This window comes from Phyllostomus hastatus, unplaced genomic scaffold (genome assembly GCF_019186645.2).
Source record: "Phyllostomus hastatus isolate PE091 unplaced genomic scaffold, TTU_PhHast_1.1 phas_scaffold_78, whole genome shotgun sequence".
Taxonomy (NCBI): domain Eukaryota; kingdom Metazoa; phylum Chordata; class Mammalia; order Chiroptera; family Phyllostomidae; genus Phyllostomus; species Phyllostomus hastatus.
Genome location: NW_025334041.1, coordinates 99,678,146 through 99,697,721, shown reverse-complemented (window position 1 = coordinate 99,697,721; position 19,576 = coordinate 99,678,146). Strand labels below are relative to the sequence as shown.

At 37.2% G+C, this 19,576-nt stretch overlaps 2 protein-coding genes across 5 annotated transcripts in view; one reads left to right on the top strand and one right to left on the bottom strand.

Moving 5' to 3' along the window:
* The window catches only part of ASB3 (ankyrin repeat and SOCS box containing 3), an 88,070-nt gene extending 68,517 nt beyond the window's left edge, over window positions 1-19,553 (bottom strand). Inside the window, exons 1-2 of one of the 2 annotated variants that reach the window (XM_045827494.1) lie at window positions 19,395-19,553; window positions 883-1,091 (exon numbers count right to left, since the gene is read on the bottom strand). In XM_045827494.1, the coding sequence (XP_045683450.1) occupies window positions 883-1,078 (196 nt within the window). In that variant the 5' untranslated portion in view covers window positions 1,079-1,091; window positions 19,395-19,553. The remainder of the gene's footprint in view (window positions 1-882; window positions 1,092-19,394) is intronic. The other variant, XM_045827493.1, reaches the window with a different exon arrangement.
* On the top strand, window positions 4,952-15,906 carry CHAC2 (ChaC glutathione specific gamma-glutamylcyclotransferase 2). Of its 3 annotated transcripts, XM_045827497.1 has the most exons (4): window positions 5,114-5,212; window positions 10,389-10,424; window positions 10,667-10,747; window positions 15,271-15,906. In XM_045827497.1, the coding sequence occupies exons 3-4, from the start codon at window positions 10,682-10,684 to the stop codon at window positions 15,652-15,654; spliced, it is 450 nt and encodes a 149-aa protein (XP_045683453.1). In that variant the 5' UTR covers window positions 5,114-5,212; window positions 10,389-10,424; window positions 10,667-10,681; the 3' UTR covers window positions 15,655-15,906. The 3 variants fall into 3 exon arrangements, with proteins under 3 accessions (XP_045683452.1, XP_045683451.1, XP_045683453.1); XM_045827495.1 differs by lacking the exon at window positions 10,667-10,747 and having other exon boundaries at window positions 4,973-5,212; XM_045827496.1 differs by lacking the exons at window positions 10,389-10,424; window positions 10,667-10,747 and having other exon boundaries at window positions 4,952-5,212.
* Window positions 19,554-19,576: the final 23 nt, after the last annotated feature.

Sequence of the window (19,576 nt, the reverse complement as noted above, 5' to 3'; positions counted from 1 at the left end):
GAGAATAATATTGCCTCAATAACAGTTTTATATATATTAGACAAATAATGTAAATCAAGCATGACAACTGTTACAAAGCAGTGCTCTATGACCACCATTAATTCCCATCTGGTCCCTGCGTGTCAAAATCTCCCATTTAGGCTCATTTTCTGAGCCTTTCACTGCTGGCAAATGTATGACTTGCTCAGGAAAGTGGGAAAAAGCCCAGTTATAGCACTGATTTGTAGCATTGGCTGATTTCTGTGGTGTAAATATTCCCACATAGCTTATCTCTAGTTACAAGCATAAAGTCAACTAATACAGCCTTGGAAATGTGCTGTAGCACCTGAGTGTTCTGTCCCATTACTCTGTTTTATTTCTTTTCCACAACACTTTTACTTTTGAAATTATCTTAGTTAACTGTCTAGTTATTTATCGTGTTTTCCTGACAGAAAGGTCAGCACCATAAAGGGAGGGACCTCATCCATCTGGTTTTCTGATTGTTCTCAGCAAATACAAAATCAAAGTTAAGGAAAGATTCCCAAAATTAAGGACACTGTAAAGTATTTTTTAAAAGCTTGATTTAAGCAAAATACTCATACCCTCAATATTAGTAACACTGCCCTTTTGTTTAGAAAAGGAACCACCATGACCAGTAACTACCAAATGCTCAGACAATAAAAATGTGTCAGGCACATGTACTTCCATATAAAGGACAACATTTATAGATGTCCAGCTAGAACACATACAACCCAAGGCAAGCAATCCTATCATTCTTAATAACGCACAGGCCATTATCTTATGGTTACAGAAAGGCAAACAAATAAGTCATATATTGTCATTGTTCTATTTTTATTAATCCGACTAGCAGGCTCACCCTCCCATACCCTGAATTTACTTTACCTGCATGAATTAACATCCGCAAACATTCTATAGAGTTGTGATAAGCTGCTTCGTGAATTGGCATCCATCCCCTATTATCAGCAACATCAACGCTCAGTCCCTTTTTGAGCAGTTTCCTTAAGACTTTAACATTGCCTTCCCTGGCAGCAAGTCCAACCATGGAGCATGTGTCAGAGTAAGCCTCTGTAAAATCCATTCTTTTGACCAGTCTACAAAACAAGGCAGAAAGAAAACACTACAGTCAATAAAACAACACTAAACTCCTAGAGATTAACAGATCGAAGTGGGCCTGTTTAGCATCTCTCACATGACTGCTGAGAAACAGCCCGAGATGGAGAAATAGACCTGTCCTGCCTGAGCCTCTGCTAGAGTCTAACCCAGGAAGTCTCTCTGGGGAACTGAAATTCCTTGGAATGTTCTTATCAAAGATATCAAGGGAATTTTAAGTGTTCTATCATTCCTTCTCTGGCAATGGTGTCTGAACAGCTCCTTCATGCAGGGTTCTGCTCCTACTCATATCCCACTTAAATGTACTCATTAGAACTCTGTTAATGAGAGAGAGAGAGAGAGACAGAGAGAGAGAGACAGAGAGAGACAGAGAGAGAGAGAGAGAGAGACACAGAGAGAGAGAACAAGTGCACTAGCTCTAAATGCCTCCAATTAATCCCAATGCATAAAGAGATGGTCATTTAGTGACCGGCAATGCTCAGCCTCAAGAATTCATTTATAGCCCTTTACAGCAAAATGCTAAACCCAGTAAGGCTAGAAAAGAAATGAAGAACATTTTATTGAAAAGAACAAAGACAGCCCTGATTGGCTGGCTCAAGTTTCTCTCTCTCTCTCTCTCTCTCTCTCTCTCTCTCACTCACTCACTCAAATCAAAAACATATCCTTGAGTAAGGATTTAAAAAGAACAAAGATAAGTAGTAAATCTAGTTTTCCTGCCCCATGTAATCCTTTCCAGAAGGAGCTAAACACTCAGGTTCTATTTCTTTGATGAACCAGTCCCACTGACTGACTATATTAAAACGCATAAAGAACATAATAAAAAGATGAGTCCACCTTTCCTACACCAGCCCAGAAATTTCTTCACAGCATATTGCCCTCTTCCTCATCTTCATTTCAAGTAAGTATACGATGTAACTCTCAGTATGTGACTCTCACAGAGACAGTTTCTTGTTAGTCACACTGTGAGGTGGATTGGGCTCAGATTCAGGATTCTCAGGGGAATAATTAGCTCCCACCGGGTAGACTCTCTCAGTAACATTCTGACCTCATCCTTCCTCTTAGTTTTCTAATCATCATAGGAGATAATTCAGAAAACACCAACATGTCTAGTCTGATACAGGTGAAAAACTTTCTAGAACCACATTATAAATAATTTATCCAGAAAAGGAAGGTTTGAGGGAAGAGGTTTAAAAAAAGTACACAGTATTTCCCATATTAAATTTAAACTTATCCATGGTCACATTTAAATATAAAGCTGTAACTGCAGAAGTTGATTCTACAATGAGCCAAACAGCTAAGGTTAGCTATGGATTAATTTGATCAGATCAACTGGACCATTATTAGTAAAGATATTTATTATAAACCACTTAATTATTCAGTTAACAGTTATTTACTGAGCACCAACTAGATGATTAGCAATGGAAAAGATATAAAGATAACATGTAGATTCTATCTCAAGTCATATACAGTCTCATAGAAATTGTAATACATGTGATTCAAAATAAAAAAGCAGAAAGTGCCACAGGAGAAGTACAAAGAACCATAGCAGCCAAAAAAGAGAGAACTACTTCAACTTGGTGACAGGTATGAGCTGGGCTAAGAAAAAGATAGGGAGGGTTTGACAATGGGCAGAAGGACAGACATAACCAGACCTACAGAAATGAACAAGCAAGGGTGAGTAAAGGACAGTAAATAAGGGAAACAACTTTTTCACTTTGTACGGAGGATTAGATAAACAAAGAACAGTAGGAAAATGAGATTATAGAGGTAACTGAAGCCAAACTGTGGAGAATCTTGAATGTTAAGCTATACTTTTTTCAAACCATGCTAATTTCTAGCCATGGCATTACATCCAAGTTATACACACATGTGCACACACACACTTTAAGGAAATTTATAAGCATATTTATTAACACAAGAAAAAAAAACATTTTCTATGTAGGAAAAACACAAACACAAATTATAACCTTACTCCAAAGACAGTAAAAACAGCATTCAAGTAGAAACAGGTATGCATCTTTTTCAAAATTTTACTGACTTTTCTCATGATTAGGAACAATGTTAAAGGATCCAGATTAATAGGCAATAATCTGGAAAAATATCACAACTGGGAAATATCTGCGAGCTTCTCATGGAAAGGAGAAGTCAAAAGTAATGTACTATAATAGCAGGGTCATTCCCTTCAACCCTAAACACTAACTAGTTAACATAAACTGTTTATAAGATCTCCTTTCATAAAAACCTTCCTCTGTTCTAGACTAAAAGAGTGCAAGCAACCACGTGTAAACCTCAAATGGATCCTGGATTGGTGACAAAAATAGCTACAAAAGCAATTTTGAGATTATTAAGGAAATCTGAATGTAAAATAGACATTTGATGATGTAATTAGTTAATTTTCCCAGATGTGATAATGAATAGCATGGTGGTTATTAGAATGTCTTTATTCTTATAAGTATTTAGCAGTGAAAAATTGTAACACATACAAATTATCCCAAATGTTTTAAAGAGTATATACAGAGAAAAAAATAAAACTATGGCAAAAACATTATTGGACCCACATTGAGGGTATATATAAATGATCACTATACTTTTTTTCCTCCAACTTTTCTGTATGTTTGAAATATTTTTTTATTTTTATTGTATTTTTCCATTACCATTTAACCCCCTTATAGTCCCCTCCCCACTGCAACCACACTTGTGCATGTCCATGAGTCCTTTTTCCTTTTTGCTCTATCCCTCCACCCCGTAATGTTCAACTTTTCTGTATGTTTGAAATTTTTCAAAAAAGTTGGGGGAGATGGAGGGAAACTAACCATCTTACACAATGTGAAACTAAAACTTAAGACAAAATATAAAAAAACTTGGATATTCTTAAACTCAGTTTGTCTTTGTAGCAGTTTCCTGGTGATTTCTTAAGAGCACAAATAATACTCTTTGAACCTGGGTGTTACAGCATTTTTTTTTATAAGCTAAAGACCACTAAATAGTTAGAAATCCTCAAAAAAGAACAATTATTTCGTAAGGCTTTTACTTTAACATACAGAAACAGCGGTGATATTAGCTCTAACCAGTAGATTGTTAACATATTTTAGGACCCTTGACCTGCTGGGAGAACTCATAAAGGCTATAAAGTTTCTTCTCAGAAAAATGCATGTAGACCTCAAATATTGTTTACAGTTTCAGGAGGTTCTCCAGATAGTTTCCAAAGTCTGTATATGAGCTGAGAACCTTTGCGTACTCTTTTCTGAGAAAGCTGTCGAGAATACTGAAGACGTATAAGGTTGTTTTGCAAGTAAAATTTAAATATATAAGCAAATTTTGATGCATTAATAGTAGGTCTTTGGCAAGAATAAAAGTTCTGTAATAAACTTCCTTCTTTTATTTGAAAAGCAGATGATTTTTAAAAGTGTAATAAAGTCAAATACGAATTGCATTCCCAGCTTGCGTTCCGATGGCTGCTGTTATATGAGCAGAAATCCCGTTTTTTAAGCAGAACAAAAAGTTGTTCTACACGCCTACTGCCATTCACGTATTACCGTTTCTCAGTATCCAGACCACAACCAAGACTCCTGCCCTTTCCCTTCCCCTAGCCCTACCCCAGTTCGAAAAAAGCTGACAGTTCCACCTCAGCCACAAATCCCAGACAAGGATTGTGGGTATTGTAGTCCTCTGCACCCGCGCAACAGAGGAAAGTTTAAAGGTGGTTTACAGAGGCAGCAGGACAATCTTTGCTTAGCATGCTGAAGGTCAATGTTACTTGCTTCCCTAAGGAAGAAAATAAAATAATAACGTTGACCAAGATAAACCTGAAAACGCACATCGAACTTCATGTCCCAGTGTATTTTGCGCCACCAGCCAGGCATTGCTCCTACCGCGCCTGCGCCCTGCTCAGCCGGTAACTCGCCTTGGACAAGCAGAGGACGAGGCCAGCACTCCCGCCACTGTTGCCGCTAAGGTGCAGGCAAAAATGTGGGTTTTTGGTTACGGGTCCCTGATCTGGAAGGTGGATTTCCCATATCAGGACAAGCTGATTGGATACATCACAGGCTACAGCAGGCGCTTCTGGCAAGGCAGTACAGACCACCGTGGAGTCCCCGGCAAGGTGAGCCGCCAGCCAGAGCCCTACACTTATTGTCCCCAGAGTGCTGTTCGCCACCGTCTTGCCCATCTCTGCGGGACCCACACCCTAAAGCTTTCCAGTGCCAAGTATGTGGGTTAGGGATAATGCTGTTACATCTATGCAACTTCCTCAGCTACCTGACTCCCACCTCTCCCAAACCTAGGGTACTCCTTCCAAATCTACTTGAGAATCTAGTGGTTAGTTTCTTGAGCAGGCAAGAAACGTGGGCACAACCACTGAAGCTCGCACAAAGCTGACGTGCTGGCAAGGGGCCCCCTGTCTTGGCAACCTCTGCCAAAAGAAAAAAGAAAGAAAAAGCAAGCGGGAAGATCAATCTTTGAGTCATAACGGAGTTGAAATACTAATATCAACTTGCAGATTCAGCTTTTTGGCAATTAAATCCGTTGGCATTTATGTATTTGACAGACTTTCATTGGTTTGAATTTAAACATGTGTTATTTCTGAGTTTTCTTTAGTATCTTTCCAAAGGTTTATTTTATGACACCTGTAATCAGAAAACTAGTTTCCAAAATTACCTGGGGTTATTATGAAGCTTTGAACACTTTGGTGGTCAGGTACCATACTAGCAAAGTTACAGTAAAAATCTCCTGATTTGTTACCTGAGTACACAGTATCCATTACTATATCCAGCATTACTTTAATGTTTTTTGATGGTTCTTCTCTAAATTATAAATGTGAAATGTAAGTTCTTTGATCCATTTTTCAGTCAATCACCCAAAGACACTCATCTCAATCTATTTGTATAGAATATTAGTCACAGCTCACTGCTTATGGAAATCAGCCTTGTAGTGACTATAACACAAATAATCCATAAGTAACATTTAGTTTGGGGTAACTAACAATTTGCATAATTCAAACATTTGTTTTAATTAACCTCCTAACTTTTGAAAGAGTTTAACATTTTGTATTGCTTATGTTCTCTAAAATACTCTGAAAGTTTTATGAGTTCAATTACTGTTTTTTAGAGAGATTAATATTGGCCCAAAAGCATGATATCTAAAATGCTAGAAATCAGTTGTAGAAAGAGATTAGGTTTAATTCCAAAGAAATACCTGCAGTTGTGGAAAGAGGAAGTGAGAAAGGCCTACAGTAGTTTGCACCTGCTCATAAAAAGAGACATAGAATTATAATCACAAAAAGAACCTGAGTCAGAAGCCATTTTGTCTCAACTAGAGTTGATTAATTAAGAAGTTTGCTTTAAAGTAAATAGATGACTTGAAAACAGGGGAGTGACTTAGAGCAAATGCACATTTATAGGCCAGCAGGGAAACTTCATGGCCAAAGTATCTCTAAGAATGTTATAAAACAATATTTAAGACTTTAAGGAACTAAGTTAAATAAAATGGCTTTTGAGTTATCAGGCATGAACACTTAATATTGCCATTCTGGAAAGAAAAGCCTTAGCCTAGCATCCAGTTTTAATTTTTTTTTAAAGATTTTATTTGTTTTTAGAGCGAGGGGAAGGGAGGGAGAAAAAGCAGGAAAGAAACATCAATGTGAGATAGAACCATCGATCAGTTGCTTCTGGTACGAGATCCAGGCCCAAACTGCGGACTGAACTGGAAACTAAGGCATGTGGCCTGAGCAAACTTACCCTTCACTTTGCAGGACAACGCCCAACCGAGTCACCTTGGTCAGAGCCTAATGGCCAAGTATTAAATACTTACGTATAAGGTTATAATAGCATATTTTACTACTCTAGTCTCGACCAAAATGTACAAGTTTGTTACACAGTACATTGAGATATGTACAGTGTGAGAACAGACTGATAAGAAATTGCCAAGTCAGTACAACACAGTTCTCTAAAAGAAAGCAGCTATAAAAGCCAGTATCTCTCTTTTTACTTAAACTTACTAAAATATAAGGCAGGAAAGTTAGGGGGAACAACTGCAATCATTTTTAAATGTAATACTTTGACACCTACTTTTATTTAAACAACCCATCATAGCAAATTAAAAGAAAGTCTAAGTACTGAACATTTTCTAAGTATAATGCTCTGTTTTTAAAAAATGGGAAAAACATAATTTACTTCACATTTTTCACTATAATGGATCACCAGCCTTAGGTAAATATTAACTGTCTGACAACCAAGAATACAAAAGCCTACAGAAATATCCTGCAAATTAAAAGAACAGCATAGATGCTGTACAGGACTGTGTTTTTACAGCAACATATGCTCCTCCTACGATAGTCATTACTATGTATGAAAGGTAACATTATTAAACAAATATTAAACTTATTTCCACATACTACAATGTGTTATTTGTGGGGAAAAAATAATGAACCTACTTGCTTTATTAATTTATGCTTTCTTTCTGGCTTCATTAAACTTTAATCTTTTACTAAGTTTAATCAAGCATCTCATTTATACAGAACAAACCAGCAATTTCTCATCAAATTAAAGATTTATTTAAATGTGAAAATTTTTCACATCAGAGAAAATAAAAATACAAATTTCAAAAAGGAGGAAACATTTTAACACAAGATAATCATGAACACTTACTAAATCTCTAACTTTTCTAGATTGGAAACATTATTCATTACCCAATGAAAGCACACAGCATGACCATGACGCACAGCAGAATCAGACAACATCCTCCAATTCCAGTCAGCTGGAAAGACCCCTCCTTCAGTTTCAATCCCCCCAAAGAAGCAATTTAGTGCATTTACAAATGTACATTGTTGCTCAATAACATATATTTACATTTTAGGGAGAAAAAACTTAAATTTTAGAAAATATTTCCTTGTAAATATGTCAGTATTACCAGCAGTTCATGTCTTATATCCATAAGCAGTCACAGGGATCCATTAATTTTTCCCTTAAGATGACTCCCCATATAAAACTGTTTTCTGTTTCAACTGCCACCACCTAAGTCCAAGATTCTACTACCCCTTCTCTTCCTTTCAAAAATTACTAGTGAGCACTTACGTATAACTGGGGGACGCCTATGCAAAGAACAATACTTGGATACTACTATAAAGGAAAATAATAAAAGGTACAATGAGAGTTTAGGAAAAGGAGCTACTGTTGCAGTCGTCTGGGAAGTCAGCCAAGCCTTTATGGAGAAAGTGGCAGGAGGATATCACGGAAATATAAAAGAAGAAAGGGCATTCCACACTGGGTACTGGTACGTCCAAAAGTATGACTGTTCATAAAAGTTATAAATGATTCAGTATAGCTTGAGGAGAACAGTGGTAAGAAATAAGGTTTGTGGTTAAGTCATGCTAAGGAATCTGTATTTTATACTGTAGAAAATAACCCTGAAAAATTCAAAGCACAGGAGTGGCCCAGTTTTTGCACTGGAAAGTTTTTCTAGGCCCAAGTAGAGAACAGAATGAAGGGAAGCAAAACTAGAAACAGGCAGTGAGATCCCTAAGAAAGCCCCTGAAGGATGAAAAAGGAATGAGATGCAGAAGATGATCAGAAAACAGAGCTATTAAGAATTGGTGACTTGGCTGGATGTAAAAGGAGGCAAGAAAGGGTGCAGTATAGAACTTGTCACCTGGACCACTACATTTTTTACTGAGAATCCACCTCCTTCTCACTCTATTCTGCATACTTTACACTTTACCACAACGATCTTCCCACAACACTTCTTTTATCATGCCAGTCACCTCCTGCTAAGTTCTAGAGTGGCTCCTTATTTCCTTTTTCTCCCAAATTTCAGCAACTTCTTATTTCCCACTGTCCCCTAATTTCAACTCTACTCTTTGGCTTTTCAAAGCTGACCTCTGTCCTATTTCTGCAATTATCTTTCTGAATCATCTTCCCTACATGGGGGACCCTTTGCTAAAGTCAGACACTTGGCCTGGTACAATTCTGTCTCCAGGCCCTCGCTCCTCAATAGCAGTGCCTTTATGCGAGAATTTTATGTTCCATTCTGACCACTCAAGACTCAGAATTCTTACTACACTTAATAAATACCATACATCTGAGCTGTTAAGTATTCTCTACCTATTTCTCATGTCCACTTCTTATTCCAGTATAAGCTCTTGGAAGTAAGAATCAAGGTTTTATCTTCTCTACAACACAGAGTATGTATTCACTTAGAAATAGCTACTTCACTTAGAAATGGGAACTATTATGGCAGTACCTACATGACCCACAACACTCTATGCACTCTCACTATAACATTATCTTAAGTAGAAAACAAATCAAATCTAAATGTCCTAATATAAACACAGGAATGTTTATACTTCACTGATTATAGAATATCACACAGGTATTAAAATGTATGAGAAGGCTAACAGGGAAATAAACAAAATCCAAAATGCCATATATTCCATGATTACAAATTATCTATACAAGTAGACAAAGACTAGAAGGAAACAGCAACAAGGATGACACCAATAATCTTAAAGATTTAGGCTATATGCTAGACAATGGGCATCAAGTAAGTAAAACTGTGGTTTATAACTCAACACTTTCACTAATGATGGTGACATATCAGTACACACATAACCTCTGGCACCAAGTGGCAATTATACAAGTCAGAAACTCTGAGAGTGTGACCTAGTAATGTGTTTATCAAGCCCTCCAAGTAATTTTGATCTTAAGAAACACTTCCCTATAAAAAGCACCTTGGAGTGCCATGTTTTGTTCCCTAATAAACTGTATATATTTTTATTTATAACTGCCTCTTCTTTCTGCCTTTCATTCAGATGAGCCTTAGTCACAGGTGTGTTTTTTAATATATCCATTTTAAGTCAACCTAATACATACAAGTTGAAGGGAATGGCTTAGAAAGGCCAAGATAGTTTGGATAAAGTAGATTCTTTGCTTAATTCACTTTAAAAGTTATCAAAAGCCCTGGCTGGCGTAGCTCAGTGGATTGAGCACGGGCTGCGAACCAAACTATCACAGGTTCGATTCCCAGCCAGGGCACATGCCTGGGTTGCAGGCCACAGCCCCCAGCAACCGCACATTGATGTTTCTCTCTCTCTCTCTCTTTCTTCTTCCCCTCCCTCTCTAAAAATAAGTAAATAAATCTTTTTTTAAAAAGTTATCAAAAACATAAGAGCTTTTAGTATGAGCAAATGAAGTTAAAATATTGCATGTCAATAATAAATTGCTAATGTCTGGTTAGTTGATGAACTTTGATTCAGGAAAACAATTTTTTTACTTTTTTTAAAACAGCCTGGAAGAGTTGTGACTCTTGTTGAAGACCCTGGGGTATGGTATAACTTTTTTTTTAATGGCCTTTAATCATGTAAGTTGTTGAGATGTTTCTCAGTTTTAATAAAAAATGAAATTGTATTAAGTCATTACAGATAATTTGAACTGCACTAGATCTAGAATTCTTCTCTATATTTGCCTGTTGAAAAAAGCTGGAATGTAGAACAACAAAAGAAAACTAAATGGCATGTAGTCTCATTTATTTTTCTTAATGAGTTTGTTGATTGAGTAATTTGCAGTCTTCTGTGACATGAATGGATCCAGCCCAACTACCAACTAAGAATCAAATGGGACCCGAGACTTCCGGCCAAGATGGAGGAGTAGGTAGATACACTTTGCTTCCTGGCACAACCAAAAGAAGGACAAATTTAAACAAATTTAAAAACAAAAAAATAACCAAAACTGCCAGAAATTCAAACTGTATGAAAGTCCAACAACAAAGGAGTTAAATTATCTAAGAAAAAGAAGATGATAAAAAATATGAACAGCAAAATGGCAACAAACTCACACCAACAACTGGACCAAACAAAAACAAACTAAGCAAACAACTAGAACAAGAACAGATTCACAGACATGGAGATCACATGGAGGTTTATCAACAGGGAGGGAGCAAGGGGAGAATGGAGGAAAAGGTACAAGGAATAAGACGCATAAATGGTAGGTACAAAATAGACCAGGGGAGGTTAAGAATAGTATAGGAAATGGAGAAGCCAAAGAACTTATGTAAGACCCATGGACATGAACTAAGGAGGGAGAATGCAGGAGGGGGGAGTGCAAGGCAGACGGGAATAAAGGGGAGGAAATGGGACAACTGTAATAGCATAATTAGTAAAATATATTTTTAAAAAGCTGGGAGACAAATGGGGAGAAAGATGAGAAAGTCTATGATAACTAGGCTGTAGAAACCTCTTTAAAAAAAAAAAGAATCAAATGGAAGCCTTAAAGCTTTCCACACAGTTACTAGGAGTCTAATATTTTCAGCAAAAATCCCAAGCAGGAATGGTTACCTTCTTTATTGTCTAAATTTAACAATAGCACAACACACTTTTTAACAGGTTGGAAGCACTAGAAAACTTTTACTTCCTCAATAGTCCTCTGTTTCTTAAATATTTTCAATCATTTAATTGAGGTACAGATTTAAAGTTTTATACTGTGAAGTTAAAAGATTTAAATTTGGAAAGGACTTTGATATACACAAGTCAGCAGATGATTAATGGTAAAATTATGAAATGCTTTCATAATTTACCTTAGGAAAAGCATCTATAAAAATGGCTTTAAACAAGTAACTATAACTCTTAATGCGAAAGTTAATAAATGGCACTCTGTTTCTACAGAATGTTAATTCACTCAAGATGCTTTAGCAATGCAAAGTTTAATAAACAAATTTTGTCAAGAAACTAGAAAATCCATATTACAAACTGCAAATCTTGCATATATCAGATATATTTTTATTTTTAATTATATTTTATTGATTATGTTGTTACAGTTGTCCCAATTTACTCCATTTGCCCTCCTCCAACCAATGTCCCCTACTCCCTCAGGCAGTCCCCCCACTATTGTCCATGTACATAGGTCATGTGTATAAGGTTTTTGGCTACTTCATTTCCTATATATTTTACATCCCCATGGCTATTATGTAACTACATTTGTACTTCTTAATCCCCTCACCTCTTCACCCATTCCCCCATACCACCCTGCCATCTGACAACCATCAAAACACTCTCCACATCCATGATTCTGTCTCTGTTCCTCTTGTTTGCTTAGTACTTTAGATTTAATTGTTGATAAATATGCATTTATTGCCATTTTATTGTTCATAGTTTTGATCTTCTTTTTCTGAAATACGTCCCTTTAACATTTCATATAATAATGGTTTGGTGATGGTGAACTCCTTTATTACTTTTTTTTTAATTTTTTTATTTTGGGGGGTCTGGGAAGCTCGTTATCTGCCCTTTGATTCTAAATGATAGCTTTGCTGGGTAGAGTAATTTTGGTTGTAGGTCCCTACTTTTCATGACTTTGAATCAATCCCTTCTAGCCTGCAAATTTTGAGAATCAGCTGACAATCTTATGGGAACTCCCCCATAGGTAACTAACTGCTTTTCTCTTGCTGCCTTTAAGATTCACTCACTATCTTAAACATTTGACATTTTAATTATGATGCATCTTGGAGTGGGCCTCTGCATGAGTCTGGAACTCACTGTGCTTCCTGAACTTGCATGTCTATTTCCCTCACCAAATTAGGGAAGCTTTCTTTCATTATTTTTTCAAATAGATTTCCAATTTTTTGCTCTTTCTCTTCTCCTTCTAGCATACCTATGATGTGAATGTTGAAGTGCTTGAAGTTGTCCCTGAGGCTACTTACACTATTCCCATTATATTGGATTCTTTTTTCTTCTTGTTGCTCTGATTGCTTGTTTTCTGCTTCCTTATGTTCCAAATCAGTGATTTGATTCTCGGTTTCATCCACAGTACTGCTATTTTCCTATAAATTGTTCATTTCAATTAGTGTATCCTTCATTTCTGACTGGATCTTTTTTATGCTTCTGAGGTCCTCACTAAGTTCCTTGAGCATCCTTATAACCAGTGTTTTGAACTCTGTATCTGATAGATTGCTTATCTCCATTTCATTTAGTTCTTTTTCTAGAGTTTTGATCTCTTCTTTCATTTAGGCCATCTTTCTCTGTCTCCACATTTTGGCAGTCCCCCTGTGTTTGTTTCTATGTATTAGATAGAGCTGCTATGACTCCCAATCTTGGAACCATGGCCTAATGTAGCAGGTGTTCTGTGGGGTCCAATGGCACAGCCTCCACTATCACCCAAACTAGGTACTCAAGGTGCACCCTTCCTGTTGTCTGAGTACACACTCCACCTGTAATTGAGCCTTGATTGCTGTTGGCAGATCAGTGGGAGGGATTTACCCAGGCTAGTTAGCTGCAAGGACTGGCTGTGACCACTGACCACCAACCTCTGCCCTTTGTGGAGGATCAGCTATGCAGGGCAGGGTGGTGGTGCTTGGACATAGTCTGTAGCTATCCACTGGGTGTGCAGGCTGTGGGGTTTCCCATGTGGTGCATGCCAAGGTCAGCCCCCACCTGTGTTCTGCTCAGGGCCACCCTGCATGAGCTCTAAAGTAATCTGAGACAGCTGCACTTGTGCTGGGCTTGCAGATTCTGAGGTGCAGCCAAGCTGTGAATCTAGGCTGGCTGCTGCTAGTGCAGTGCCTAGGGCCACTTCACAAGAGGTACAGGGGCTGAGAGCTCACTGAGGCTAACTGTTGCTTGTTTGATAGGATTTTGTGAAGCATGAGCCAAGATCAGCCATTCATATGGAAAAGTCACTATTAACAGCTTGGGTAGGCCCTTAAGTAGGATAGGACCAGAGTCTCAGGGGATCTCCAGCACAGGGCAGACAGTGTTAACCAAGTGGATGGAGTCTCAGATATGGCACCCACCTGTCAGCTCTGTGGCGCTGTGTGGGGAGGGTTCAGAAAAGGGACAATGGCCTCTGCTCACCTTTCTGCCTGAGACAAAGCTGCCCCCAGCTCTTGCCTTGATGCCAGACACTTCAGTTCCTCCCTGTATGCTACTGGTGCCTTTCAAGCTGTTGCTCATTGCTAGAGCTCAGAGTGAGTGAGTCTAAGTCCATGTGTAGGTTCTTTAAGAGGAATTGCTTGAGACTCAGAAATTTCTTCCACCGACTCAATCCCTGCTGAAGATTTTGCAGCCAGAAGTTATAGGGACTTATCTTCCTAGCACTAGAACCCTGCACTAGGGGGTCTACTGTGGGGCTGGGACTTCTTGCTCCCAAGATATTCCTCCCAGATTTTCATCCATCACACATCAATGTGGGACCAGCTAATTCCACATCTCCACCCCACTACCAGTCTTGACAGATGTGATTTCTTTAATTCCTTAGTTGTCAGACTTCCATTCAACTCAATTTCTGATGGTTATGAGTTGATGGTTGTTCTATATTTTAGTTGTAATTTTGATGTGCTTGTGTGAGGAGGTGAGCCATTTTACCTCTGCCAACACCTTGATTCTATCAGCTTTTAGTCTTCTCACAGATATTTTATTAATACTTAAAAAAAAAATACTTGCAGCTAAAGTACATTATTTTCACTGACACTTTGTTCTTGGGGGATCTCTTGACAAAAAGAGGTTGTCATGTAGTATTCTGGATGGAGATATTTACAAAGGATATTTGAAATTTTAGGCACTGAAGAAATGAACCAATAATATGAAAATGCTCTGGCCTTAAGTAGTTGATTACTTCAGAGCTTTTAAAACATAGAACCCTTTCTGCAAAAAAAAAAAAAAAGGAAATACCTAATATGTAAAAAGATAAGTGATGCTCAGCTCCTAGCTGAAGAGGGGGGATTGGAGTATCCAAACTCTTGGTGCCAGCACCCCAAAAATCATATCCAGACAGCCTTTGAAGTAGATTCCAGGGTGACTATAACACTCCATGCAGCAGTTTAGAAACTACTGCCCTATACCATTAGTGAGGTGCCTATAGATTTAAATTTTTAGAACTACAGTTTTAATAACCAAATAAAGACCTGTTATTTTTTAATTTTTGACTCATTAAATAAAAGACATACTTTAAAAAATTAAACAAAAAAAATAAATATCCTGGTATGCAAGGAAATAATTTTTTCTGGTTGAAAAACTTAAAATGATTTTCTGTACTTTTTAGTATGTACCTCTTCAATGCACTAAGTAAAGAGAATTGCATTGATTTCTAGGAATATTCAAGATATTTTCTTAGATCACAACATATTTTCATCTGCATTAGCCTTGTAAATGATAAATAATATATTCTTTTCATTTTTCAATAGGGTTGTGTATGGGGTGTTGCTTACAAACTGCCAGTAGGAAAGGAAGAAGAAGTGAAAGCATACCTTGACTTCAGAGAGAAAGGAGGCTATAGGACCACGACAGTCACTTTTTACCCAAAGGATCCCACTGCAAAACCATTCAGAGTGCTGCTATATATTGGAACATGTGATAATCCTAATTATCTTGGTCCTGCACCTCTGGAAGACATTGCTGAACAAATTTTTAATGCAGCTGGTCCAAGTGGAAGAAATACAGAATATCTTTTTGAACTTGCAAATTCTATTAGGAATCTTGTGCCAGAAGAAGCAGATGAGCATCTTTTCTCTTTGGAAAAATTAGTAAAAGAACGTTTAGAAGGAAAACAGAACCTCAATTGCTTATAAAGACCTGATCATTGATTTTTCCAAAGTAGAACTTTCAGTCTTCAGAGAATAGTTTCACTGTGCAATGACAATATGATTTGGAAACGTATTTACTTGGAAGATCTCATTTATTTTTAATGTTGCAGTCAAGATATTACAATTTGTAGTTTAATTGCAAATGTCCTGAAACACATACTTATTCAAAATATTAGGGTATAGTTAAAGAAAAAATTCAAGTTTCAATAATATAATGATTCCCTAACTACATGAAAATGAACGCTTGTAAGAAGTGAATTCTTTAAAAAACAAATACAGTGAAAGACTCAGTTTACAGCTTGTTTTTTTAAAAGAGTAAAAAACAATTTTGTTGTTTCATATCACAGTACTATTTTGAAGTTATAGAGAATTACACTAAAATTGGTCCAGGACATCCAATAAGGTATACATTTAATATATTCCTATGCAATAACCCTGTAACCATGGTTTAAAAATATATAAGCTTAAAATAATGTATAATTAGAAATATATAGTAAGATAGATAAGATTTCAGTCTTAATTATTGTTGTGAGATTTCAGCCTTGATTGTGAATTCCTTGTTGAGGTACTAAGTAATACCCTTTCCAATTTAAGCCAAAAAATTAGCATTTTTAATATAAAAATTTCCGTGGAATTATAATGTACTGTACCTCTCCTTTTTGAATAAATGCATTTTACTACACAGAAAAAACTCATTCAGCTAAAAAAGCACAAGTTACATAACATAAATCCACTAGCAATGTAGTCTGTCATTGACTTTGTATTAATCTTATACTGAAACTTTTTTTAAAGATGGGTTTTCTTTTTTCTTTCTTTTTTTTGAGGGGGTTCTGATATGACAAATTAACAAACATATAAAGTGAAGGTCTGGTGTTTGAAATGGCTTTTAGAATTGTACATTTTTTAAGTAAGAAACGGTATGACCTGATCATTTGCTAGGTCATGTGCTACACAGCTTTTTTCCCCTCCTGTCTTGTAACCTAAACAGAGGTAGCCACTGAATAGTGTTGATGATGCCACTCAAGCAGGAATTATCCATATACATTATTAATTCATGTAGAATTAGCCTTGATCCAAACTAATCAGATTCCTTCTAATTATAAGTGACTTCTTTCTCAATAGGATATATAGTATCTAAAAATCTTTCAATATGAAAAGAATTTATCACATAAATCTAAAAGAAACTTAATAAAAATTCTTAGGCATGACTAAATATAGAATAAAAATAAAGCTGTCCTACATAGTAGGAACAGTAGTCCTTTTCATGTTTTTCTAGTTTCTATTTATTAACCCCTTACTTTGTAATTTACTCAACTATATAGCTTTTTAAATGTTTTCCAACATTTTCAATATTAGTTTTCCAGAAGACATTTCACTTGTCCTATGCAACAAGAAAAGTACTAACATTCATTAATGGATATCTAAAGAAAATATTCCAGGCACCTTACATATGGAAGCATTTTCTCAATATAATGCCTGTAAGCTTGTTTCCATAGTAACTTGCATACAGTTACTAATAAGTAGCAGAAATCCATGTTTCTCTGACGCAAGCACAAGGTCTTTCTACAATATATTTCAAAAACCACCTGACTTTAACCATCTTCACTACCCTGAATCTTCAAGAAGTATAAAAGACTGTTTGGTATAATGAAATAGTACATAATTTGTTACATAAAGATGTTAGAGTTAACTGTGGTAGCTACTCCTTCAAATATAATGGGCCTATCCAGTATTCACATGCTGTAGTTCACAATCACATAGGTGAATTCAAAGATTAAGCCTTTTATTTTACAAACAGACCTCAGTCCAAAGGAGCTGGCAACTCCCCAGTGATTCTTCTACCATGTTAACAAAATATTAGGGGAAGGGATTACTTTGTGATCCCTATGTATATTCCTTTCCAGCTTCCAGTTATAAATTAGATAAGAAAATACATGAACATAATGTGGTATACCATCAACATTTATAGGGAGGTCCTGTTCCAAAAGGCCCAGGAACGTGGATATTTATTTTCATTGAATAGGGGAAAATATGACAAAATGGAGAAGTTAAACAATACTGAATTGAAGAGAAGCTAGGATCTGGAGACTACAAAACAGAAAGAATCATAACAAAGACACAAAGTTACCTAGAGCTTACTTTTGTTAGCAAACTCTCTCTCTTCACTGCCCCTAAAACTCACTTTCAAAACATTTTCTCTCATTGTAACCTAATAATGCACACAAAACTCAGGCTCTCATTTCTCAGAATATTAAACAGGCCAAAAAGCCTGTTACATTTTTTTCCATGATGGCTCTAACAATGCTTAGCTGTCTTTAACTTCATTTGAAAAAAGTTTGTTAGATTGTGTTGTGACAGCTGTCATATCAGTGTGCATTTAAAAAAAACATAAAAACTGGTGAATATTTGTGCAGCCATTTTAATATTGAAGATGGAAGAAGATATGCAACCTTTCTGGCCTATTATGCTTTATTATTTCAAGAAAAGGAAAAACACAACAAATGCAGAAAAAGATTTGTGCACTATATGGAGAAGGTGCTGTGACTAATCAAACATGTCAAAAGTGGTTTGCAAAATTACAGTACTATGGACATGTTGGCCAAATAATTCTTTGCTGTGGGGCTGTCCTATGCATTAAAAGATGTTTAGCAGCACCCCAGGTTTCTACCCACTAGAAGCCAATAGAGGGAGATAGCTGACATACTCAAAATAACCAAAACAATAAAGTTTGTGGTGAAAATGAGAAATGTGTCTTTTATTTTACAGAAAAAAACTAAACAGACTTTTTGGCCAACCCAATACAAATAGTTAGGTGTTATGTATTATGAATTCAAGTATGACCACAACAATAAAGTAATTTTTTAAAAAAGTATTCAAATATATGTGCAAACCCTACACTGAGAAAAGGCACTTGTAATACAAATCTCTAATGGAGAGAGGAAGAGAAACATGGACTTGTTCCACTCATTCATGCATTCATTGGTTGATTCTTGTAGGTGCCCTGACCAGATCTTAACCTGCAACTGTGGCGTATCCAGGTGCGCTCTAACCAACTGAGACACCCGACATGGGCAGCAATGACTTTTTTTATAAAAGATGGGGAGAAGAATCCAAAACTTTTTGTCTTATTTTGAATGCAGGCAGACGTGTCGACCTCACATGATTCATAACCTCACATTTACCTGGCGCTGAAGCTCACATAAGGAAACTTAGCTTCTTTGATAAAACAATTCAACACTTCGTCTATGGGATGAAAGAAGAGTCCCACGTGGGGTAAAAATGAGGGGACAGTGAGAGGCTTCGTCCATGCCAACCTCAGAGAATTACAGTACTCTTACATTGTGACAGGTTATTCTTGCATTGTGACAGGTTTCTTCAACTGAGGCATCCCCTAATCCAGTCTCTGCAGAGACTGAGCAAACTGCCCGCGTTAGCCGTAAGTGCAAAGTACAGAGATAATAACCACCACCCACCGCAGAAGAAGCAGAGAGACGCTTCAGACCAGAAAGGTGAAGCGTGAGGATGCTACAGGCAGAAGGAGGGAAAAGGAAAAGCAGCAAGAGTGAAGAACAGTCAAGAACTATCATTTCTCACTTATTCCTACTTCGAATTTCCTCGGCTAAAGACCAGCTCCTGCCCTACTCACATTCTTTTTTCCCGCTCTAGTGTGGGTCAAACTGCTGCCACCCGCTGCAGAGCCGCGCGTCACGGTCTCCCGGACTCACCGGCTCTTTGTGCCCCCACTTCTCTGCCGAAAAGACTGGTCTGAGGCCCGGTCTAAAGGAGTCCCCTGGCGCGAGAAAGCGACGTCCGATCTCCCGGCGAAACTGCGGTTGTGAGAAACAAGCAAAGCCTAGCCGGTGTCCCGGCTTCCGTAGGCGGGGGCCTCGGCGGCCCCGGATGTTGA